We start from the raw sequence: 26,545 nt of genomic DNA, 5'->3' as shown, positions 1-26,545 counted from the left end.
TTCCCCTGAGCAAACCTGAAGCTTTCTGGTTAGACTTCAAAGTAAGCCACAGCATCCCTATCTTCGTTCATTATAATCAACTTCCAGATGTTCCATGAGTTATCCCAGCTGGGACTAGTCATTCACTCGCCCCAATGCACGGATCGAGTGTGGGACAGGGGCCAGCCCTGTGCTAGGCGCTCGAAATAGAAATAAAGCCCTCGGTCTCTAAGGGCACGCAACGTTACTAGGCCTCCCCTCCTTCTGATCTTTCCACCTCCCCTTCCCAGCTCCCTGCAGGGTAGGCAGGAACGAAAATGAGAGGCCCCACATCTAGGTCAGCTGAGCCCTAGAGATGTCACTGTGCCCAAAAGCTGAGCCGTAGAAGGGTTGGAGTTGTTGGCTAAAAATAAGAGCCTTGTTTATCTGTGGGTTTTACTTATCTCCGTCCCCTCCTCATCCCCCATCCTTCCCGTGACCACAGGGAGCTGAGATTTGGCTGTAATTGCTACTCAATCACACACCATTAACTTCCCACTTAAGCTCACTTATACCAAGTACATATTTTATCCTCTCACCCACGCAGCCAACACACTAGAGCCCACAAATCATCTGTGTGCACTTTGGAAATTTTTCAGTTACTTTTAATCAGCTCAAAAGGGCCCAGTCCCAATGTTAGCACTACCCAGACTCACCAGGTACCAGGAGCCCCTGCGCCTGACTGTGGGCCATGGCACATTCCTTTCCCGCCATGACATCACAGTTTGGCTCTCCTCCTTCAGAGGGTGCATCCGCCCAGCCGGTGGCTTCAGGCTATCTTTTAAATGGCCACAGAGGATGGCAAAGCAGCAGTTGGGTTTGGTCCTAACGCTTCTGGGGTACAGCAGTGTCTAAATGGGGACTTTCTTCTGTTTGTGAGCGGACTTTTACACACACCATTGAGCACTGTCACTCACCAAGCTTCCTTTGGTGTGTGTCTCAACACAACACACCCAGGAACAGTGGGAAATGAGAGACAGATGGCGGGAAAATAAACAGTCTGTGCTATTTCCAAACTACAAATTACCTGTTGTTTATCTAATAATAATAATCACCTGCTGAATTTTTCCAACCCTCAGAATAAAGCAGATTTAAAATGTTGATGTGTCACAACATCCGATTAGTAGCTGAGGCGTAAATTACAGAGCAGAGCTGAGCCAAGTGAGGTAGGAGATAAACTATTAGGATGAACAGTGCACCTCGGAAAAACTGAGTAAAAAGTGGGTGCTAAGAAAACAGTGTCCAAATGGTGGTCCCCTGGATCAAGCTCCTTGAACCTTACTTTTTCTCCCAAAGAAGGAATTTGGAGACCTAAAGGCATGGGCAACTGATCCCTAAACATCTGGTACAATGTTTGGCCCATAATGGATGCTTGGTAAATTTTTATTGAATATGTGAATGCATAGATGCATAGATGGTTGGATGGATGGATGGATGGATGGATGGATGAACAGATGGATACATAGATGCATGGATGGTTGCATGGATGGATACATGGATGGATGGGTGCCTGGATAGATGGATGAATGGATTATGCATGGATGGATGATTGAATGGCATAGTGTATGATATATTCAACTTATGCAATAAAGAGCAGTTACATAATAAGGTTCTCTATTACTCTTAGAGATTTGCTTTCATCTCCTGACTCCTCTGTTCTGTGTACTCTTTCTCACTCTCTACTTAGATTACTATCTCCTTCCTAACATGTCACTCCCTGACTCTTGCTTAAAACCCTTTGATGGTTCCCCATTCCTAGTTTAAATTCTCTAACATGATTTTCAAAACCTGGCATGAGCTAGCCTTTGCCTACCCTCTAGCTTCACCTCCCATACTCTCAGCTCCGTCTACACCGAAGTACATGCTTTAACATGGCTAGTTCTCCCATGTCCATGTATGAACAGGTCCTCTGTAAGTAATGTGTTTCCTTGCCCTTCCTTGTTTCCACACTTTACCACCAAAGCATTTTGTTAATTTCTACCCATCCTTCAAGACTCAGTTCAGATTTTAGCTCCCCAGATTCCCCAGGTTGGGTGATTCTCTCCTAGCACTGTTCATACAATATTATAGCCATTTATTTACTTATCTGTCTTCTTTCTCTAGACTGGGGTTTCTGAGAAATAGAGTATATTTTATCCCTGAATTTTCAGCCGTCATAGTGATTGGCATATGGTAGGCACTCAAGAAATGTGAATGAACAAGTGAATTCATGGAAGCAATGTTTATCCTGAGATAGCACTATCCAATCATTAAACTTTTCTTTTCTACCCTAGGTTTCTGATTCATCAAACCCATTTCTTAATCGAATGCTCAACAGAGATACTATCACAAGAATAACATATAAAAGTAAGTTTGGTTCCATTTCTTATACAACAGCTATTCTATAAAGGTTAGTTCCGTCTGAAGACAGAAAGCCAGAATCGATGATCTCCAAGGGCCCTTTTTAGCTTCATGATCCTTGGGTTCTGTAGAAAGTGACTCTGGAGAGTCACAGTTGGCTACGAAACAGCCCATTTCAATAAAAATTCCCTGGAGGGTCTTTGTCATCCACACCTGTCTAAGGCAATAATTATTATTATGAAGATGGTCATCGTTAACCCATGGATTGATAATGAACCGGGGCACTCTATTAGCTGACAAACTACAGCACGGCAGCTAGTCATATTTGGGGCTTCACCAATTCTGTGATGGAAAAAGCATTCACATGGTAGTTTGCATCCAACCTCAGCGCTTACAGAGCCCGACAGTGGGACCGAGTCTCCCTCTCTGTGTCGCTGGGTCTCCCTTTCAGGTAGAGGCCAGCTGGCCTCTTTCTTCTTCTCATGTATGACCCACTGAGCTAGAGGACTCTGTCCAGTTCCCTTGGGTTTCCAGGGTGTTCAGTCCCTAGAATCTTTATGCAGAAAAGAGAGAACAGTACAGCATTGGAAGGAGAAGAGGGAAATGGTGCTACTGTTGTCCACAGAAATTGCTGGATTTGGGAAAACTTATATGAAATAGTGCACATCAAGAGATGAAAGAAGTCCAGACAAAAATATATATCTTACCTGAAGCGGGATTAAATCCTGACTTTGTCCTGAAGCAAGGAGCTTTCTCATTTTGAGTCTGTTTCCTCATCACTAAAGTGAAGAAGTTGAATTTCAGGTGTCTGAGGCCCTTCTGGGATTCTGAATCAAGCAATAGGTAAATAATGATTTTCACAGAAGTTAAAAGCAGCATGCAAACATTCTAACACGCCACTTCCCCTTGGACATCACCTAGAAGAATGAATGATGTTGTCTCCATAGCCATCCCCCCCCTACCTCATCAGTACCCCGGTGGAGTCCTCTCTAAGCTAAGGAAGGGGTTGCTGATTTGTGTGGAAATAGCACATTTGATAACTGCCCATAAAAGATTTTATTAGTCTTTTAACTTTTTTGATTAAAAAAGCATGAAAATTAAATAAAATGTTTTCCAATAATCTTGAATTTGCAGTTTAGAGACCGTGAAAAACCGTGAAATCACACATTAAGCCCCAACACACAATCTAACAGATTGCCAGCTGCAGAATCAATCATTAGTGAGACTTTCCTCCCCGCCCCACCCCCGGCACTGGTCTGATTAATTTTGAGCGATGTGGCTGCAGCTGAAGAAGAAAGTATCCATGTGGGTGTGCGCTATGGGAAGGTGTATCGATTCAGGTACAAATAGGGACTGGAGAGCCAAGGTGTCGGGTCTTGTTGGGACCCATGATGGATGGCTGTTTCATGGCTGAGGGAGACTTCTGCTTCAGATGAGGCATCCCTGCTGACTGCCACCCCCATCCGGTCTGCCGGAACTGAGAAGGACACAAATTGGCAATAGCTGACGTGCAAAGTGATGTTAAAACCCAAGACCTTGATTCATTTGTTCACTCACTCACTCCGCACATATCTATGGAGTGGCTCCTGAGTGCCAAGATATAGAGAGATCAATATAAAGGACATGTCTGAAAAAAATATATAAAGGACATGTCTGTCCACAAGGTCTTCACTATTTAGTTGGGGAGACAGACTCTCATAGTGTCTGATAAAGATTTGTGTAGCAAGGTCAGTGTTAAAAATATGAAAAGAATGTTTTCAAATCGTAGAAGATCTGCGCAGAATTACATGGCAAGGTTGCACAAAGCAGGCGCCATTCAAATAAGGACTGAATAGATGAATAACTATTTGCTGGGGAAAGAGAAAAGAGAAGGAAAGAGAGGGAGGAAGATGCCAAAGCCGGTTTGGCTCAGTGGATAGAGCGTCGGCCTGCGGACTGAAGGGTCCCAGGTTCGATTCCGGTCAGGGGCATGTGCCTGGGTTGCGGGCACATCCCCCGTGGGAGATGTGCAGGAGGCAGCTGGTCGATGTTTCTCTCTCATCGATGTTTCTAACTCTCTATCTCTCTCTCCCTTCCTCTCTGTAAAAAAAATCAATAAAATATATAAAAAAAAAAAAAGAGAGGGAGGAAGAGAGAGAGTGGGTGGGGGAAAGGTGGGGGGAGAATGGAGGAAGGCGGCACATTCTAAGCCGTAAGAGCAGCATCTGCAGCAAAGACAGCATTAAAAGGATGATGAAGCCCAGCCGGCGTGGCTCAGTGGTTGAGGATGGACCTATGAACCAAGAGGTCATAGATCAATTCCTAGTCAGGGCATATGCCCGGGTTGTGGACTCCATCCCCAATGTGGGGCATGCAGGAGGCAACCGATCAATGATTCTCTCTCCTCATTTCTCTCTCTCTCTCTCTCTCTCTCTCTCTCTCTCTCTCTCTCTTCCTTCCTCTCTGAAATCAATAAAAAATGTATATTTTAAAAAGACGATGAAGAGTTCAAAGGGAGGATCTCTGTCCTCATCAGCTCTTCATCTAACAGTAAACCCTATAAACATTGGTGATGATCTGAATTAATGGAGGAATGAAGGCCCCCTGACATAGCAGTGACAGGGAGTGAGTGGCAGGAAGGATGGTTGGGAGCCAGATCTTGAATGGTCTTGATTCCAGGCTGAGGAATGTATGCAGAAGATGTATTTGAAGAAATGCCCTCAGCACCTCTCCAGACTCCCTTCTAGAAATGCAAATAGAAGAGAGCAGGAGCCCCTCCTCCTCTGTCCTTCATAATCTAGCTGTCAGAGCCAAGGGAAAAGAAAGTAGAACTAAGGAAGATAAAGAGACCCATGGGGAGAGGTAACTGCGTCAAGCCCCCTAATCACAGGTATTTGGTGCTCCAACATTCATTGGGGGATAATGGAGATGTTCCCAGTAGCACATTTATCATGCACCTGAAGGTTGGCACCCCAGGGATAATGATGGCCTGACCCATGGGAATGGCCTAGACATGCTATGCCGTGAACTCTGGCTTCAGGGATTGATTTGCTCAGCAGGAAAGCGCCAGCACTCTTCCCTCCAGCTAAACTCCCTGAGGCAGCCAGCCTGTGCAGCAAGCAGGGGAGTGTCTGAAACAAGTCATTCACTAGGACACAGCTGGTGGGTGGGAAACACAAGCCTGAAAGTCTCTCCAGAGACTCAGCAGGAGGCAGCAGGTGATGCTGGCGTCAGCCCATGAATTCCAGTCAAGATGGAGACAACGCCACCTGCTCAGGGGCACCACTCAGAATACTCTGCTTTCAAAGTAACTACAATGCTGATTCTTTCACATTCCATGAAATGCATGGGGGTTTTTCTCTTAATTCAAACTTGGGTTCAGTTTGAAGAGCTGTCTCTTTGCTTTTTGCATTTGTTTCCACTTGGAAGGGGCATAAGCTAACAGAGAACTTGGGGGAACTTTGAAAGTTCCAGCTCATACCATCCTAAGCTCTCTGCAACTCCTGCTGTCCACTGGCATGGAACAACCAGTGGAAATCAGTGTCATACTGAATGACATAGTGGCACTGCCATTATTGTCACATGTAGTAACCACGTAAGTTATGAGGTCTGTCTTCCTCATCAGCCTTCCCTTGGAGACCATTGTAATGAGAAGTCAACCTAAGACTCTGAGCAGAGAGTGACATGATCTGCTGACAAAGGGATCACTCTGTTTGCCTGATTGGGAATAGACTAGAGAGGAGCAAGGAGAAATGTTGGGAGATGATTGCAGCAATCCAAATGATGAGACATTGTAGATCGTGACCAGGCTAATGTGGAGGAGGTGGAAAGAAATGATTGGGTATATTTTGAAGACATTTCTTGATAGATCAGATGTGTGATATGAACAAGAAGAGTCAAGGATGACTAAGGTTTTTAGGCTGAGCAACTGGGAGGAAGATGTTTCCATCAAGTGAGATGGGAAGACTGTTGATGAAACATATGAGTAGTGAGTGGGAAGGGAACTAGAAGTTTCAAGCATGTTATGCTTGAGATGTCTACCGATAAGAGCTATGGAGTAGGCAGTTGAATATATGAGTCTAGATTTCAGGAGACAGAACTGAAGATATAAATGTGAAAATCATTGGGCTCCAGATGGCATTTTAACTGGGTGAAATCATGGGAGTGGGAATAGATAGAGAAAAGAGGCGGACATGTCCTCACTTTTAAAAGAGCAGCTCAAATCCTCATGACTAGGGATTGCAAATCATTTCTAAAAATATCTTTTAAATCCCACCCTCAAAGAGGCTCTTGTGTGTCTGTCTCATCAGCTGGCTGAGGAGGTGTGAGGAGGCTAGAACACCACGGAAGCATGCGGTGAAGTCACCACGAAATGGTAGCCAATAGGGACACCGTCCATTTGCTTAGTTTCATCATAGATTAAATGAGTAGGAGTGAAAAAGGAATTGTGCAAAATCATCCTCTTGAGCCAGTTAAGAAAATGAATGCCAGGCAATCCATAAAAAAAAAAAAAAAAAAAGAGGAAAGAAGGAGAATCTTGTCAAAGAACTGGGAATTTTAGAAGCCAGGTATAAGCTGGTGAAAGTCACCATACTTATGAGAAAAACTAGAGGCCCGGTGCATGAAATTTGTTCACTTGAGAGGGGATCCCTCAGCCCGGCCTGTGCCCTCTCACAGTCCGGGAGCCCTTGGGGGATGTCCTACTGACGGCTTACTCCCCACAGGGAGCAGGCCTAAGCTGGTAGTCAGACATCCTTAGCGCTGCTACTGAGATGGCTGCACTCGCCAGCCATGAGCTGGCTTCTGGCTGAGCAGCGCTCCCCCTGTGGGAGCACACTGACAACCAGGGGGCAGCTCCTGCATTGAGCGTCTGCCCCCTGGTGGTCAGTGCACGTCATAGTGAGCAGTTGAGCGGCTTTAGCATATCATTAGCATATTACACTCTGATTGGTTGAACGGATGACTGGATGACCAGATGACTGGACGACCAGACACTTAGCATATTAGGCTTTTATTATATAGGATGTGTTCTACTGAAGAGAGATGAAACTAGCAGACTTAGGCTCCTAGCTCTACCATTTCCATTGCTGTGTGGCTTCAGGCAAGTTTCTTAACATCTCTGAGATAACAATTTCATCATTGGTAAAATGAGTATATTAATACTGATATTGAGAAGGTTGGGGTGAGGATTAAGCAAGGTCATGAGTCAACTGCCTGGATAATGACTAGTATAAGTGCATAATTTTGTATGTTTCTAAATTGTCCTAAACTGCATGGTCATTAAAGCCAGCTTCCTGAAGAGTGAGAGGTAGGGTCACTATGATGCCAACTAAAAAATATGTTTAACATAAACACAATACAGGGCACACAGACAATAACTTGATCACTCTAAAATTCAGGGGTCCTCAAACTACGGCCCGCGGGCCACACGCAAATACAAAATTGTATTTGTTCCCGTTTTGTTTTTTTACTTCAAAATAAGATATGTGCAGTGTGCATAGGAATTTGTTCATAGTTTTTTTTTAAAACTTTAGTCCAGCCCTCCAATGGTCTGAGGGACAGTGGACTGGCCCCCTGTTTAAAAAGTTTGAGGACCCCTGCTCTAAATGAAGTTTCAAGTTCACAGTTCCCATGGGTGAACCCATGCAGTCGATGGTAATGGCCTAGTGAGGATCTGCCACTTTCCTTGGAAGTTTGGATTTCATATATCTGAGCAAATCTTACAAAACACTCTCCCTAACCCGGACCAACAATGGGAAAGACCAGCCTGAATTAATTGCAGGCTGAATTTAGACAGCCTTCTGAATGAAATCCATTTTATTAAAGTTAAATTCCCCTTCAACAGATTGGGGGTCAAGACTGAAATCATGACATTGAAAAGTAGACTGCCTGAATGGATTTTCTGGAGGAGATATTGGTCATTTACTCAAAGTATTGTAATTTTTTTAATGTGGTATTTTGGAAAGATGCCCGTATCCCTCCGTTTTCCTTGTGTTAATTAATTAGCAGGCACAGTGCCCCAATTATGTAAAACGTAACATTCCTATCGTTTTAATATCCACGTGACTTCATCAAGCTAGCATTTTTTCTTAATTTTATGGCATTTTAAAGTGGTGAAATTAGTGACTAATGGAGTGCAAAGAGCCTTCTTAAGTGGGTAAGAGGGAGTCATTATTAGGACATTACGTATAAATGAACTATTCCAATGTCCTAGGACAGTATAGCATTTTGGTAGCTTCATTCTCATTCAGTTACACACTCTCCATTCACTTCATACACAGTACTGTAAATACAATGGTGAACTTTAGTCCAAAAAGAATCCAGAAGATCACAGATCCCAAATTTGAAAGTGCCTGGCTGTTGTCTTAATGTATTTTCAACAAGGAAATGAAGACAGGACTGAAGGCGTTTAGAGGAGAGATTTTTAAGCATGGTGTTTTGACACACCATACAAGTCCCTTAAAACATCTTTTTCAGTCTTGCCTGTTTTTAACTTTGCTTTAGCCCCCAACCCCAACCCAGCTAAAAGATGAATGTTTAGGCAAGGGGAGACCAGCTTGTCACCGCCTTATATGTCTTAGTTCCTCGGGAAGTGTTTTTTCCCGCTCCTCAGAGGGACAGGATGTTAAATGTGATGAAATGTCACCAGAGAATTTAAGCATATTGTTCCTCGTGCCTTCCTCGGTACTTAATTGAACTTGTACTTTCATTTCAAAGAACAGCTTTGGGAAGGTTTTCGCAGAATACGAAATGCAACACACCCATTCGTGTTGCAATCTAAGTAGTAACTCAAGTCGGTGAGGAACGGAGAAGGAGCAGCTTACCTCCATGAATCCAATTCTCAGAGGCTCTTTCTTTCATTTGTTGTTTGTGTAGAACAAAAAAAAATCATATTACGTTATGCTTTAGTAATTGCCTTTTTTCATTTCAGTTGAATGTGCCTCAGATTACAAGAGTAACTGTCATTCCATATGAGAAAATTGCCAAATAGTTCCACACTGATCAGAAGGGAGTCCACTATTGATCTCTGGGACTGCCAAATCTTTTTCATTGGCATCGTTCTCTTTGGGGGTTTTTATTTTGTTTACGTATAATTTTATTGATTTCAGAGAGGAAGGGAGAGGGAGAGGAAGATACAAACATCAATGATGAGAGAGCGTCATTCATCGGCTGCCTCTTGCACGCCCCACACTGGGGATCGAGCCCACAACCCAGGCATGTGCCCCGACCGGGAATCAAAATGTGGCCTTCTGGTTTATAGGTTGATGCTCCACCATTGAGCCATGCCGGCCGGGCTGGCATCATTTTCTTTGAATGGGAACTTCATAATCTGGAAGGCAGGTGATGTTAAATCTCATCAGTGGTCCACATCAGTAAACACAATGCATTTAACAGAGGCTGCACTGTTGCTCAGACTAAGGCAAGATTCCCCCACTGTGCATTTCTAGGTGTTTTCATCATAGGTGCTTCTCTTAGGAAAAGAAGAAGAAAAAAAGTCAACTTGGGAATTGTGTCAATGACTAAGAACTCAGCATAACATAAATGATAGACTTGTCAAGAGCATGTCATAAAATCAAAAGTACAGCCACCAACTCCTACGGTAATTTGGAAGAATAACACTGGGCTATGAGCTGTGCATAAATATTTTATACCTATTGATTATGCAAGGGGTCTCCCTGTACTACAAAGATGTAGACAATACTGAAAAATTACAACATTGTCATACCAAAAATTTGACCTACTTAAGATACGTATCTATGTAAATTGTTTCTGTTGAATGACATTTTGAAGTCTATAGAATTCTTTTTTAATTGAAAAAGACTTTAGTAATGTTCAGAATAATCTGGATATTTCCCCCAAGTAAGAGATTACAATACTTAGCCATGAAGGAAAAATAAGTTATTGACAAAGCACACAATTAGAACTTAAACTTGAATTAAGACTCCTGCTTGAAGTCCAGAGCTTGTCCCATATAAGCTATATTCTCCTAAGATAGATAGATGGTGATGATGATAGACAGATAGGTGATAGATAGGTAAGGTAGATAGATCGATGAAATAAATAAGTGAAGAAAGAAAGAAAACCCCTCTATAAAACTATCCATGAAAATTTATTTGAACTCCTGCCATCACTTCTTCTCAGCAAATATCCTTAAAGCAAGCAGGGGCATGCATGATCACCCCACTGGCCTCGGAGACACCGCACATTTGTGTCTCTCTGCTCATAAGCAACTCTGACCTCTAGATCTTTGCCACTCTTACTAATGAATAGAGCCGTGAGAGCCTGAGGACCAGAAGCCACTTTCAGTGCATTAGTTCTTAGGCTCCTTTGGTCTACGATGCCCAGAGGATAACACTGACATGCACAGATTGAGTTTTTCTGCGGGCTGCTGCATGGATGCGATCGCCTGTGGGTAATAATAATTAGTTCTTGGCCTGGTCAGCAGTGGAAGGCGCCCCAGTGTTCCTTGACACTAGGGCTGAAAACTGCTGGGTGTGCTCATGTTCTTTGCTCGGGTTGAATTGCCTGTGTCCTGCCAAATACACCAAGCAAGTCTCTGTGGGGAGAGAAGAAGAGATGAAAGGGTAGCCTATAGTTCTCAAATTCCAATTTCTAAAAGAGGGAACACTGATTGAGTGTCAGCCTTTGAGGCAACATGGTAAGTGAAGTAGACAAGCATTGCATGTTAAATGCACACTAATTTCAGCAAGGCAAATATGCGGTTCGGGCATGTTTGGTGTAGAAACATGGTAAGACAACAGTCTCTGTCTCACCCTGATATCTTAGGATGTGATATGTAATGAGAGGGCTGGGCAGCACATACTTAAGTTAATGGTATAGACTGGAGCCTCCGAGAATTTTTCCCATCATCTGGCAGATGATGTTGCCTCTTCCTCCCTTAGTTTATGACCAGCACCACCAGCAGATGGAGCTGCTGGGCAGAAACCATTTCATTTATTCATTCATTCATTCATCCATTCAACCAATGTTTGTTGAGCACCCACTACGCAGTGGACCCCATACTGGGGCTTGGGATTAGAGATAAAAGATGGAAGCCCTTCTCCCAAAGGCTCACTCACAACTTAGTGGAGACAGTAAGTAACTATTGGCAAGCAAATTCAGCAAATATGGTGGAAATGGAAGGCACTACCCCAGCTGGGGACAGCCAGGAGGCCTCAGAAAGGCCAAGCAGTGGTTATCCTGGGGAAGCTGGGTGAGAACAGCCCAGGAAGGAAGGAGTGACATCATTGCTCCCCAGCATCGCTCAGTGCTTTCCATGGACCAGGCCCTGTGCCAAGTACTTGGAAAACTTGATCTCATTCGTTCCTCAGACAACTCTGTGAGGCAAGTGCTCTGTCTTCGTCAGTCCTGAGTGCTATAACAAAGTACCATATACACAACAGAAATTCACTTCACACAGTTCTAGAGGCTAAAAGTCCAAGATCAGGGCACCAGCATGTTAGGAATCTGGTGAGAAACCTCTCCTGGGTTGCAGAATTCTTGTTGCATCCTCACATGGTAGAAAAAGATGAGAGAGCTCTCTGGAGTTGCTTTGATGAGGGCACTAATCCCATTCATGTGGGCTCCACCTTCCAAAGGCCCTACCTCCAAATACCATCACAATTGGGGGTTAGGACTTCAACATATGAATTTGGGTGGGGAGGACACAAACATTCAGTCCACTGCCTATCCCAACCATCTGCGTACTACAGATGTGGAAACAGGCTCAGAAGTTGTCTGCATATCCATGGTCGCTTGGATGGTAAACAGCAAAGTCATCTCTCACACTCAGGTCTGAGTCCAGAGCTCACACTCTTCACACTGGGTCTTTCCAAGTTCTGTAGTGTGAGGAAATAAATAGGGCAAAAGGTAAAGTATGAGAATTAGGGAGATTCGTGGAAAGAACAAAGTTGGTGAATGAGGGTGGTGGGAGGGCAGAAGCTGCCTACCTTCTCTGACGACTGTTGCATTTCTCGAAGGCGATTTGGACAAAGAGGAAGCTCCTGGTGGGACCACAGTGGGTAGTCTGGAATACCATCATTACGCTGCTTTGGAAGCATTGTTACCTTGCTTTGTGGGTTAAATCCATGAACATGCCTCATTGTGCTTTTACCCCTTTCTCCCCCGCCCCCCACCGCACCTCCCCGCCCCCCACCACCACCACCACACACACACACACACACACCAATCCTTCCCTCAAATGTGAATGCAACACAGCCTGGTTGTGGTTTCAAAGAAACATAAATGTTCTTTTTTTTCCCCTCCAGTCATGCCTGGAATGCCCCTCATTCTACTGCCTCCTTCCTCCCCTCATTCCCACCACCAGGAATAAAATAAAATAATGGCAGCATGCTTGAGTCCCAATATGCTCCGAGGGCAAGCTTGGTTAAACAAATCACATTGACCTTTAATAAAGATGTGCCAAATGCTTCCTTCTCTCATTCAATATGTAAATCTTCAGCCAAAGCACTGTCAGAGCAAGCATCATTAAGTGCACATCTGATCACGCTACCCCCCTGCTTAAAACCCTTCAGTGGCTCTGCATTGCCTATGGGATGAAGCCCAAACTCGCAGCAGCACAGAGAAGGACCTTCAGGTGTGGCCCCAGCTGACCCTCCAGCCCCATTTCTCACAACACCCTTCCCCCTGCATCTCATCTACATGCTGGCTGTCCCTGGGTATGCACTGCTCTGTATGTCCTTAGCTCTTTCTCCAGCATGACTGTCTACAGTGCCCTTGACAGCCACCCCCCTGCCAGCCACACACTGATTAGCTCCTGTCATTCAAGATGCAATGCAGGTGAGCTTCTCAGCTAATCCTCTCCTGAGTCCCACCCCCAGGCAGAACTGACAGCTTCTCAATGTACTCAGTGCAGATACGCATCACTGTGTCTGCTGCTCCTTGATGCCTTCACTTAATTACATCCTGCTCTCCGACACCCAGCCTGACACGTACAAGGGGCTCAAGAAACAGAGCCAAGTGATGGACACTCACATGAGCTTGCTGTGTTGGCACCTGATCGAACTGCCAAGGTCCATCACGTCAGTGTGTGCTCTAGGCATCATGACTTTGTCATGGAAGCATATCACTCGAGCCAGGGTACAGACCAGCCCAGCCATGTACCAGTCCCTGTGTCTCTCTTGAACGTGTCCTGAATCTCTGATGTTTTGATGGAAAGGCAGAAACATTTAAATGGAAAGACAAAGGAAGTCCTTTCTCCTAGAGTTGGTCTCCAAATGCAGCTTGACCAATCTCTCTCTCTCTCTCTCTCTCTCTCTCTCTGTTGTCGAACTTAACTTTTTCAGTCTTGCGACTGGATTTGGCCTGATTACTTTTCTTTCTAAAAGTAGTTCTTAATGTTCTTTTCATTAAGCAATGTTCAGGAACAAGAATGGTGACGAGGCAACCTTTCCACAGAACCTGAAGCCTTCAAATGGGCATTTCATTGTGACTATAATACTATGATCCCAGGTCTCAGGGACCATAACCAAATATTTGGCTCTCCGTTGTGTCCTTGTCATAGACCAGGGGTGGGCAACCCTTGGCACGCGTGCCAAACATGGCACGCCAGTAACTTTTGCTGGCACACAAAACCCTCTCTTATAATCTTCCATTTACAATTTTTTTCTTAATACCGACTTTTTATTTTTCAGATAAATTCAGTGTAGGTACATCTTAGATAAATAAATAACTTTGCATAACAAATTATCTTAAAGGCCATAGACATGGATTGACAAGAGAGGGGAAGAGCAATTTCTATGCCTCTGCCTTAACTCTCCCTGCCTTCCTAGATCTGACCAGTGTTTTGGTTCAGCCTCAGATGCATCGGGTTTTCGTTGACAAGACAACCGCCTCACCTACTTATTCAAAATTTCACTCTATAAAAATGAAACCTTCTCTCTCACTTTGCCCACTGGTACTAATGAAAGGGGAATAAATTTCTATGTTTCTCTTGGCAGCAAAAGTCCCACTGATAATATCAAATGGAGTCATAAAGTTTTCTGTCAGACTATCAGTGTACATGTATACATTAAAAAATAAATGTATTTTTCATCATCATATACTGTGTTTTTGTCGCTCGAATGAATTTTATTATTTCTTCGAGGTTCTTCACATACATACACCTTAAGAGATATCAAGTAGGCATAACATGTTCTCAAAAAATTAGGGTTGGCACGCAGAAGAATTTTGAGTCAGAGATTTTGCTGGTTTTGGCAAGCACTCACAAAAAGGTTGCCCACCCCTGTCATAGACCACATTTCTTCTCGTCAATATTCAGTGTTGCATCCTGCAGGAAGAATGTGCTTCCTCGCATCTCTGATGTCAACCTTGGGCGTGTGATTTTTTTGGCTACCCAAATGTGCACAGGAGTAACATACACCACTTCTGGGATGGGCGCTTCTCCTCCTATCATTGCAACTCACCAAGGTCCAGAAGGCACCTATCCTAAGAGTTTAGACAGCAATGACATGGAGGAAGCCCTCAGCCAACCTAGAATGGACATGTATGTCAGCAAGAAATAAACCTTTGATGTTTGAAATGATTGAGATTTGGGGGACTGTTTGTTACTGCAGCCTATCCTGACAGATGCAATCTTCTGGAATCGGAGAAGGAAAAAATAATCAGGAATACCAGCACTTTCTCAAGAAACCTAATTCTTAAGTCTTTCTTATTTCCTTCTCTAGATGATGCGTATTTACTACAGGGACTTAATATAGAAGAACTGTATCCAGAGACCTCTAGTTTCATTACTTATGATGGGTCGATGACTATCCCACCCTGCTATGAGACGGCAAGTTGGATAATAATGAACAAGCCTGTCTATATAACAAGGATGCAGGTGAGCTTCTCTGTGTTTTTTAGCGAATGAGGAAGATGATGTGAAGACTGGCTGTGTTTGTGAAATACCTATTGTATTAGTTGGCTAGAAATGCTTTAATAAAGTACTGCAAACTTGGTGGCTTAAGGAGCAGAAATGTATTGTCTCACAGTTCTACAGGCTATAAATCCAAGATCGAGGTGTCAGTAGGATTGGTTCCTTCTGAGGGAGTGAGGAAGAATCTGTTGCATGCCTCTTCTCTGGTTTCTGGTGCTTTCTGGCAATCTTTGGCGTTCCTTGACTTGTAGAAGCATCACCCTCACTCTGCCTTCATCTTCACATGGTGTTCTCCCTATGTCTGTGTCTCTTTGTCCAAGTCCCCCCTTTTTTATAAGGACACCAGTCATATGGCATCAGGGGCCACCCAGTAACCTCATCTTAGCTAATTACATCCAAAATGACCTTATTTCTAAATAAGGTTGCATTCTGAGGTATTGGGGATTAGGACTTTAACTTATGAATTTTGGGGGTACACAATTCAATTAATCACACCTGTATTGAAAGAATCAGCATCTAAAAAGGCTTGGCATGAACTGATTGTAGAAGCATCCATTTGTCTGAGAAAGAACAGCAGAGTTAGTTCCCAAAGTGCTCTACAGCAATAGTGTTCAGAAAGCAAGTGAGCAAAATGGATGATATGGTCAAATCTGTTTGAAAATGCTGGATTAATAAAGAGTTAAATAGATTTCACTGTTCAGAGACTTCCCAGGCCTTTAAAATGATAATAATAATGTCAGTCACCAAGAGGAAGCGATAGGTTATGTAGCATTTCACAAACATATTTGAATGTGGAGTTCTTCAGAACATCTCATAGTATTTCTCGTAACGCTGGCTTGGATCCTTCAGAACTGGACGGGAACCAGGAGCTCTGGCCTCTGAGGCAAGCTTTGGTTCATTATGCGCTCATTATGTGCTCCTAGGGCTGTCACCCCCTCCTGTGAAATAAATACTGCTCTTTATGATGCGGGGGTAAATTACACAAGTCTGTTCCAGCTCTGACATGCTCTGATTCTGGGATCCTATGACAGCTCAGAGGAAAGATGAGCCAAGGAGGCAGGCTCCATTCTCCTTTACAGGATATGTACAGTTGACCTTTGAATAACTTGTCCACCTATATGCAGATTTTTTTAAATAAATGCTTGTGGTTGGGAGTCCACGGATACAGAGAGCTGACTCTATGCATTGTTCTATGCCATTTTATACAGGGGACTTGAGCATTAGTGGATTTTGGTATCCACTGGGGGGTGAGGGGGTCACTATAAGCAATCCCCGATGGATACCAAGGAACAACTATGTTTGGGGGGGAAGTCAAAAGTTATATGCAGATTTTCAACTGCACAGAAGGCCGGTACCCCTAACCCCCACATTGCTCAAGGATGAACTATACTTACAGCCCAAAAACAGTGTGAACAGTTTGAACTTTCTGATCCTGTATTGGTTAGGACTCTTAGTGACAAGCAACCTCCTCCAGATAAACTCAGAGAAAGTGTTTGTTCAGGAGATACTGGGCATCTTAAGGACTTTAATATCAGAAAGTGATGTCAGGAACTCGCTGGGGTCAGAACCCCAGATACCCTTTATCTCTGTTCTCTTCTGCTTCCTGCCACCCGTTCGCTTCATTCTTCTCTCCTGCTCAGAACTACTCCTTTGCTTCTCAGTCCTGGGGTGGAACTTGGCTGCAAACACTTCAGTCCAGCTCTTTGACTTCACAGAAAAGGAACCAAACTAATCCAGCTTAGTTTCGCTCTGGCCCCTGGACCAGTCACTGTAGTTTGGATAATGCCCATGTGCGGGAATAATTCCCTGAATTGTTGAGAATTATTGAACCATGGGCTATAAGAGAAAGAGACCCTGGAGGACAGCTAGTTGGATTTCCACCTTTGACAGAGAGTGTGTTTGAGGATAAAACAGAGTCATCGACTTGTTCAGAGGCATCCATGAGCTACTGAGCTACAAGCGAAGCTCACTCCACACATGGCAGCATCCGTGGGCCCCCAGCTCAGCTGAATCCACAGGGTCTCCAAGGGGCTCACATGGCCCTAGCCTGGTTTGGCCAGTCTACACAGTCTTCTTCCCGGGTGTATTTAAGAGGATGGGTGGATCTCACAGCTGTTTCTCTCTCCTCAGATGCATTCCTTACGCCTGCTCAGCCAGAATCAGCCATCTCAGATCTTTCTGAGCATGAGTGACAACTTCAGGCCCGTCCAGCCCCTCAACAACCGCTGTATCCGCACCAACATCAACTTCAGTTTACAGGGGAAGGACTGTCCCAACAACCGGGCCCAGAAGCTTCAGTATAGAGGTGAGTGCATGGCTCAGAGGGCACTGGGCCAGGCCAGAACTCAGTCCTCCTGCTTACACCTGTCCTTGAAGGCCTGGCGTTTTCTCCCATTATCAGAATCGTGATTATAAATTATAATATAGACCACCACCTTCCATGTGCATGGCGCTTTCCTGTTGATAAAGCCTATATATTAGAGATAGAGGTCAAACTTTAAATTCCTCTGTTTTGATTCTGGTTCAGGCAAAACAGCCTTTTCATTGCCATTGTACAGAAGAGCCAGAGAGGCTGATTTTGTTCAAGGTCATGTGTTAGAACAGACAGCTAGAAGCATTGAAGCTTTTATTTATGTGCATGATGAGCCCCTTTCTACTAAAAGGTGAGCAAATGCTCTGGATGCCAGGGCAATGGGGTACAAGGAGGTAATGTGTGTCAATACATCCTTTTCTGGTGCTATGTCCCTAGAAGTGACAATTATTCCTACTATGGGAGATATTCAAAACAACTCCCACCTCCTGTAACCCTCTGGTCCATACCAGCCCTCTCTCTTCCCTTCTGCACACTAAGTATATGTTTGATCATAGTGCTCAGCACTCAACATGGAAGGAAGAAGGCAGAGTGGTGTCGTGGAGACGCCTTTGACCCAGAGTCAGGACACCCAAGTTCCGGACCTGGTTCTGTCACTAACAAACTATGCAAACCCAGTCAAATCATTTACCCAGTAGACCTCACTTTTTTATGATAATCCCTATACTATCTACCTCACCACTTGTTGTGAGGAATGAACGAGAGCCTGGATGGTGAGGCCCTTAGTAGCAATAAAGTGCTGCTCAAATATGGGGCTATAGATATTACCAGACAGCTTCTCGAAGCAGCTACCACCACTGCCTTTGGCCCTCCCCACTTCATCTCTCCTACTTCCCCCACATTTTCCTCTTTCTTTTTTCTCAGACACATGTAGAGTGCCAAAACTATAATTTTCTGTTCCCTTCAAGCCAGAGCTACCGACAAATAAATACTCACCCCATTGATTAAGCCTTCTCTTTATTCAACCCTTATTTATTGTGCATCTACTATGTGCCAGGCACTTAGCTTGGTGACAAGGATACAGTGTGATGCAGACAGGTATGACCCCATCCATCCAGCACATACAGTCTACAGCAGGGTGTAGACTTTTTGGGACATACACCAGTCATACTGGATTAGGGCCCATCCCAGTAACCTCATGTTAGCTAATTATATCTGTAATTACCTTATTTCCAAATAAGGTTGCATTCTGAGGTATTAGGGGTTAGGACTTTAGTTTATGAATTTGGGGGGTATACAATTCATCTCATCACATCTATGTTTAAATAATCAGCATCTGAAAAGGCTTAGTATGAACTGATTGTAGAATTATCGACCTGTCTGAGAAAGAACCAGCAGGGTTAGTTCTCAAAATGCTCTACAGCGATAATGTTCAGAAAGCAAGTTGAGTAAAAGGGATGTTTGTCAACTATGTTTGGAAAATCTGGATTTAAAAAGGGTTAAATAGATTTTATCACTGGGAGACTTTCCAGGCCTTTATAATGATAATAATTATGCCAGTCTTCAAGAGGAAGCAATAGGATATATAGCATTTCACAAACCTATTTGAATGTGGAATTTTCTGCCACACTCTGATGTTATAGTGTGAAAGAGGCCATAGGTAATATGTAAATAAATGGTGTGGCTGTATTCCAATAAAACTTTATTTATAAAAACTGATATGGGCTGGATTTGACCTGTTGGCTGTCATTTGCCCAACCGTGGTCTAGAGCAAAACTTTCTGTGATGATAAACATGTTCTATATCTGCATTGTTCAACAGGGTAGCTACTAGCCACATGTAGCTATTGAACAGTTGAAGTGTGACTAGTAGAGTGAGGCAACTAAATTTTTTATTTAATTTTTCATTAATTTAAATTTATGGTAGCTGCATGTGACTGGTATGGGGACAATAATTTTGAATAGAGGTTCCTGGGGGAGTAGAGGGGTTGGTTCTAGGGATACATAAAAGAAGGCAGGCATTTACAGACCTTCTCCTTTGTAGTAAGTCCCCCAAATTCTGTGCCAACTAGTTCAACTATGCCTTGTTTTCACATTGTGTGTGTGTGCGTGCGTGTGTGTGTGTGTGTGTGTGTGTGTGTGTTTCTTTCTCTCTCTTTCCAGTAAATGAATGGCTCCTCAAGTAGGGAACTAGCCCAAGAAGAATTCCATCTCAGTGAAATCTACAACTGTGAACTGACGTAACCTGGAATGTCCCCTTCTTTCTTCTCGCTCCTTCCCTTTTCTCAAGCCTCATTCACTCTTTGGATTGGCCCCATCTTCATGAAAAGTGTCTGCAAAACCATGGCAGAAGACACACACGCACACATACATACGCACACACCTGCAAACATATCTACACACATACATGCACAGCCTTCAAGATGGGAAGTCAAGTTTTCAGAAACAAAAGGTTCATTCATAAGAGGTCTTAGAAGAAAATAACCAGTTAACCCGATTACAATTTTGATACTGTTTTCCTGAACTAATAAATCTACCCAATGAGACTTTTCAGCCTTTGTACATACAGAATTCTTCCAAAAGAGAGAGGAGGAAACATGGCTCTCACAGCATCAAGCAGACTTTGTGCTTTGCATCGAGTCATCTCAGATAGTGTCCTAGGATCCTTGGAGGGTGCTGGTGGCAGGTGAGCCAGGACAGAGGTGGCCAAGGACACTTATTTCTAGATTCCGATTCTTCTGTTTACTCAACAATTTAAAAAGAAAAAAAAAGGACAGACATTGAAGAGATACACATTGTATATATATATCACCGCAGACTATAAAGAAATTGAATTATTTCCCCTTTGTCACATATCTGTAGTAGGATTTGCCAAGATCAGATCCATTTGCTGTTTCTTGTTTTCCAAAGGTCATACATTGTGTTTGGTTATTGTTAACAGCTCAATAAATGGGTTTAACGACTTAATTTTATTTTTCTGGCTTTGGTCTGTTCTCCCTCCTTACAGGCTAAGCCCTGGCCCCATGCAGCTGCATTCTTTGGTTTCACTTGTTCCTTCATCTACGTGTTTTGTTCATTTGCAGCCCGTTTTTTACTGAGTTTGTGGCAATCAGGAATGCATTTGCTAAGCAAGTATAACTTTAATTACCCTCCGTGGCTCCATCATTCATACGAGGGGAGCTCCAGCCTGAGCTAGCAGGCTACCGATTCCTTGCGTTTTAAAACTGCCATCCCCCGCCCCCTGTGATGCTCCCTTGAAGGAATGCACTTTGCCTTGTAAATTCCTGGGGAAGGGGTGTCTTTTCTCTCCGGGTGCAGCTGGAACTCACAAAGTACAAACGAATGCCTTTCTTTCCTTGTTTATAATGGTCACTCACTGTGTTTGGTTACTGTCAAGAAATCAATAAATGTGTTTAACAAGTTACCCAGGACCCATGCCTGAGTTTATCAAAGGATGCTCCCCGCTGAGGCCCCGGAGTCCTGCTACGTTCCCAAGCAATTGCATTGTGGCCAGCAGGGCAGCCAGAGCCGCCAGAACCGCCTGTCCGGTCACTCCCAGAGCCAGGTAATTAACACCCTGTTGAGAAAACATATAGGCTTAGCTGCTGGAAGGGAAGGCTTGAGTGTTCCTCCGGTGGCCAGATTAAAAATAACTTTCACCTCTCCTTTTTAGCACAAGAGGGAAAGCACGGGTATGCAGGGTCTGTGCAAATGGGAACATTCACAAGCGTATGACAAACTTCAGCCAAGTGAGTAGGTATATTGACAATGAAAAGAAATCAATAGCCAGAAAATTCATATTTGAAATATATACTGAGTCCGTTTGGTGTGTGTGTGGTTTTTTTTACATTTTTCACCAATATTAGACGATGGGCTTGGCCATGATGACATATGCGCTTTTCTCTGAGCAATCGTATTTTTCCAGAAAACCAAATCTGTTTGCAAAGGTGTAGGCTGGGCAGCTGGCAGTCTTTCTTTGTGTGGCTTGCTGCTTCCTCTCTGAGTCTGAATCTTTCTTACCTGCAAGAGCAGGCAGCCATATAATATAATGGCTGGAGAACGTGGATGGTAAGTCAACTAGGCCTGGCTTCAGATCTTTACTCTGCCACTTACCTGTTTGCTGTGTGATCCTAGGCAAGTTGCTTTACTTCTCTGATCTACTGGTATATCGGGGATGCTAATAACTGCCTGCACGAGTTGTGAGGCCTAAATGCTCTATGGCTACTTAAAGCGGTTAAACCTGCCATGAATATTCTATAAATGGTGCCTATAGGGCATGTGTATGGCCTACCTATCACGGGTTATCTGGACTGGACCATACCATACCTCCCTCAGAGGGAGGGGCTAGCACGCATCACAACAGGGGCATCAAATTAATATCAAACGAAAGCAATAGGGTACCAGCAGACAGCACACAGGTAAATGCCTATGTGTGTCAGGGCAGAGAGGAAGGCATGCTAGAGAGGATGGAGGGAGGGGACTGGCTTTCTAGGCTCTGTTCTTTCACCAGCATCCTCTCTGACCTGGGCCAGTGTCCTTATCTAGAAATGACCCGGACATGACCTCCCCGGCCTCTCCACACCATCATTCCCTGTCTCACTCAGTTCTCCATCCAGGGAGGAAAAAAGAAAACCCAGGCTCTACCTGGGGGTTCCTGGGAATGGGCAGAATTTCACTCTGAACAGAACTTGAAATGGAGGAAACTGGCCTGTTCCCCACCTCCTGGGCCAATCCCAAATGTCCCTTCTCCCCACTCACTGGATCTCCCCTCCCAACTGTTACATGGAAGTAGGGCACTTTGCCCTCAAACTACGTGGACATGGAAAAGATTAGGTAGATTTGTGTGCTCTCAACAAGCACCCAGAAGCCCCTGAGAGTGCGTGGAGCCATCAAGGAACAAAAAATATTCATACATTTCAAGTCAGTGGGTGCTGGGGAGGGGCGGGCAGCTGTGTCGCTGGGTTCTGCTGTGGTGCAGTCCGGCTGGTTTTGCCTTTATAGTGCAGGCACCCGTGGGCTTCCCATCACCAGGGAAGGATAATGAGACCGAGAGGGGACATACATGCTGAGCCTCAGTTCCCTGCTCAGTGAAATGGGGGAGGGAAGTAACGACACACTGAAGAGGGTTCTGGGCAAATTACATGAGAAAAAGAAGACAGTGTGTGGAGATGCACAACCCCCCTCGCAAAGACACAACTTGTGGTTTCCAAGACGACTTGGGGCCTTGTTCCCACTTCCCTTGGTAGCAGTTTGGTTGCCAAGGCGACATCAGGACAACTACAACTCACTGCACTAAATGTGTCTGAATTGTGAGAGTGACATGGAGTTTGGGCAGAAGAGCACACTCAGTCCCAGCCCACAGCCACCGCTGTCGGGTGAAGAGTCTGACTGATGATCGTCAATGAACAAGAGCCAACACCTCCAGGCCGGGCCCTTACTCTGCTGGACCCCGGAGCACTTGTAGCTCATGAGGGCATCCCCGTTCCTATCCCAGAAAGCCTACAAGTAGGATGTCCAGGAGCAAAAACACACCATAACACCATTCACCAACTAGCACATTGAACACGAGGACAGATCTGCCAAGGCCCCAGCTGAGGAATTGTATGAATAAAGTCCACCACGGGTTGCACATCCCCTATGGGTCAAACCCTGTGCCAAGCAACTTACAAATACCATCTCCTTTGACCCACACAGCGACCAAGGAGGTCATCACCATTGCTGCCCCATGTTATAAATGCAGAAACTGGACTTGTTAGGATGAAGTGTCATGCTTAGGGTTACATGGCTCATAAGTAGTAAAGCCAGACCCAGCTCTTTTAAGCCAATGGTTCTCAAAGTGTGGCCCTGACTACCAGCATCACCGGGAAACTGGGTAGAAATGCAAATTCTTAGAGTGCACCTCGGACCTACTGGTGCTCCCGGGGTGGAGTCCAGCCAGCCGTGTTTTAGCAAGTCCTCCAGGTGAGTCCATGTGAGAACCCCTGCAAATCAACTGCTCGTTCCTATTAGAGGTTCCCAAACTTTGCCCAGTGCCAGGCTGGACCTCAACCACTGAAGTCAGAATGTCGGGTGGCAGCCAAGTGTCGGTGTTTTATAAGAATCCCCAGGTGATCCCCATGTGCAGCCCAGTTGGGAACCACATCTTTGTCTGAAGGCCCTTCTCCGAGGAGGGCTCACCTGTAAGATGGGTCCATGGGAGCCAGGAGGCCAGCGTTAGCCAACAGGTCTTGCCTTTTCAGAATCACATCCCTATCTCTGGACATAGTAACAATCTGAGGTGGTCTCTGAGTGTTCCCCGGCCGCTTTCTCCTTCCCCAGATCTTTCATTAACAGTCCAGGCTTGGAATAACACATCTTGCTTTTTTAAATACAGGAAGCATTTGTATTTGAAGTGATGACTTGGCACCAACATTCCAAAACCCACCCCAGGTCATCGTGCCTAATTACTCAGATTGTAATGTTTCCAAGACTTCAGATCATTAAGAACAAATGGGAAAAAAGCTATGAGTTAGGAGACCAGAAGTTCAGAAAGATAAGCTCGGTTCATAATTAAAAGTTATAGGCAAATTATAGCCCTGTCAGTTCTAACTTCATGGTGTCTCTTCCAGGCGGTGCTCCCTCCCCCAACCCAACAGCCCTGTGACAAGCCCTGGTCCCTGCCCTCATTATCTCAGGCCTATACCATAGCGATATCCAGCCAACAGGTCCTTCGGCCTCCAGTCTCCTGACTAGAGACAGACCCCAAGAGGGCTAAAGTACCCAGCCTCTGCTCTCAGATAACAGTAATTTGAGCCCACCCTTAAAAGTGATTGGAGGGCCCAACAAGCGTTGCTCAGTGGTTGAGCGCCCACCCATAAACCAGGAGATCACAGTTATATTCCTGCTCAGGGCACACGCCTGGGTTGTGGGCTCAATCCCCAGTAGGGGGCGTGCAGGAGGCAGCCAATCAATGATTCTCTCTCACCATTGATGTTTCTATCTCTCCCTCTCCCTTCCTCTCTCTGAAATCAATTTAAAAATGCTTTTTAAGTGATTGGAGGAATTTTAGGCTGGACTAGGGAGTGGGTGAGGGTAAATCTGAGACATTTTCCGGGGGAGAGGCCAAAACGCAAAGCTGAGCAGATTATCCGAAGGGACGGCACTCCATGGACTTGCTAGAGAAACAGCCTCCTGGAGCAGTGCGGAAAGAATTCCCTGAAGACAGAGATGATTTCGGCATCTATTGTATCTCTCCTTCCTATGCACAGAAAGAAGAACAGAAACATATCAGAATGCTTTTCAAATAGTGGGTATTCAAAAAAAGTTGGGGGATACCTGGAATTTTCCCGTGGGAGGGAGGATTTAATTCTTTCAATTCAGAGTTGTTGAGTACCTTCTGTGTATCAGGTAGATATTAGGCATGGTCCTGGGTTCTTTTATATATTTTCTACATGTACTTTTTTTAATTTATTGATTTGAGAGAGAGGGAGGGAGAGAGAGAGAAACATCAATTTGTTGTTCCACTTATTTCTGCATTCAGTGATTGGTGCTTGTATGTGCCCTGACCAGGGACAGATCCTGCAGCGTTGGCGCATGGGGATGACACTCCAGTCAACTGAGCTACCCAGCCTTGGCTTACACACTTTTTTAAAAAATATATTTCTTTATTGATCTCAGAGAGGAAGGGAGAGGGAGAGAGAGATAGAAACATCAATGATGAGAATCATTGATTGGCTGCCTCCTGTACTCCCGAGCCCACCACCCAGGAATGTGCCCGCCAGAATCGAACCCAGGACCCTTCAGTCCACAGGCCAACGCTCTGTCCACTGAGCCAAACCAACTAGGGCCACACCTTTTTTATTTGGTGCTCACAGCAGTTCTGCCAAGTAGTGCTTGGCTTAATATTATACATAAAGAAGTTAATCTGAGAGGTGAATAAACTTACCCAAGATCACACAGTTGTTGAGCATCAGCCAGAAAGTTACAAAAGAGGCAGATACTAGAGAAGCCTCCGGTGGACGTGCTCTTAGCTGCTGCTGGAATGAAAGGGCTCCGCCCGCGGAGACTGTGGTCATTTAGTCCTATTCTTTAGAGTGGGCCCCAGGTACAGGCTGCCCTTCCCAATTCCAGGCCAACTAAATTAAGAGTCTCTGAGTATGAGTCCAGGCCAACAGATTTTTTAAAGCCACAGGTGATTCAGCCCAGAGAACCATTCTCAAAATGTACTGCCCATGGAGTTATCCAGGGGAGCTTATAAAGCAGCGGTTCTCAACCTGTGGGTCGTGACCCCTTTGGTGGTCGAATGACCCTTCCACAGGGGTCGCCTAAGACCATCCTGCATATCAGATATTTACATTACGATTCATAACAGTAGCAACATTACAGTTATGAAGTAGCAACGAAAATAATTTTATGGTTGGGTCACAACATGAGGAACTGTATTTAAAGGGCCAGAAGGTTGAGAACCACTGTTATAAAGGCACCGAGCATTGGTAGTTCTAAAAGTTCCCAGGTGGCCTTGGCCAGTTTGGCTCAGTGCTTAGAGCGACCAAAGAGTCTCTGGTTCAATTCCTGGTCAGGAGCATGTACCTCAGTTGCAGGTTCCCCAGCCCGGATAGGGACAACCAACCAGTGTGTCTTTCCCATGTCAATGTTTCTCTCTCCCTCTCCCTCTCCCTCTCCCTCTTCCTCTTCCTTCTTCCCCTTCCCCCCTCCACTCTCTCTAGAAATCAATGGGGGGGAAAATACCCTCCAGTGAGGATTTAAATAAATAAATAAATAAATAAATAAATAAATAAGGTCCCCAGGTGAATCTAATGTCAACCAAGGCAGAGACCCACTGTTCCATCCCAAGATATTTGCCGGATGGTCCCAAATACATGGAGGCTACCTTGGAGCCTGCCCCTGGAAGAGATACTCAAATAGAATGGCAGAATGGAGAGTCGAAGAGAGGAAAGAATGATGCCTTTAGGACTGGGTCCTGACACATGAATCCAGAGATTTGTGCTCATGGAACTTTAGAATTGACAAGGATACTCCAAC

General features: G+C 44.7%; 1 protein-coding gene across 2 annotated transcripts in view; it reads left to right on the top strand.

The window, feature by feature from the left end:
• CA10 (carbonic anhydrase 10) overlaps positions 1–20,936 on the top strand; it is a 364,718-nt gene extending 343,782 nt beyond the window's left edge. For both annotated transcript variants that reach the window (XM_070394374.1, XM_070394373.1), the window contains exons 7-10: positions 2,292–2,364; positions 15,024–15,178; positions 17,345–17,519; positions 19,688–20,936. In XM_070394374.1, the coding sequence (XP_070250475.1) occupies positions 2,292–2,364; positions 15,024–15,178; positions 17,345–17,519; positions 19,688–19,710 (426 nt within the window). In that variant the 3' untranslated portion in view covers positions 19,711–20,936. The remainder of the gene's footprint in view (positions 1–2,291; positions 2,365–15,023; positions 15,179–17,344; positions 17,520–19,687) is intronic.
• The last annotated feature ends 5,609 nt before the right edge of the window (positions 20,937–26,545 follow it).

Source organism: Myotis yumanensis, unplaced genomic scaffold (assembly GCF_028538775.1).
Source record: "Myotis yumanensis isolate MYYU_CA2020_CCGP unplaced genomic scaffold, mMyoYum1.0.hap1 SCAF_16, whole genome shotgun sequence".
Classification (NCBI taxonomy): domain Eukaryota; kingdom Metazoa; phylum Chordata; class Mammalia; order Chiroptera; family Vespertilionidae; genus Myotis; species Myotis yumanensis.
The sequence above is the reverse complement of the archived record's forward strand: the minus strand, read 5'-3'. Positions and strand labels throughout refer to the sequence as shown.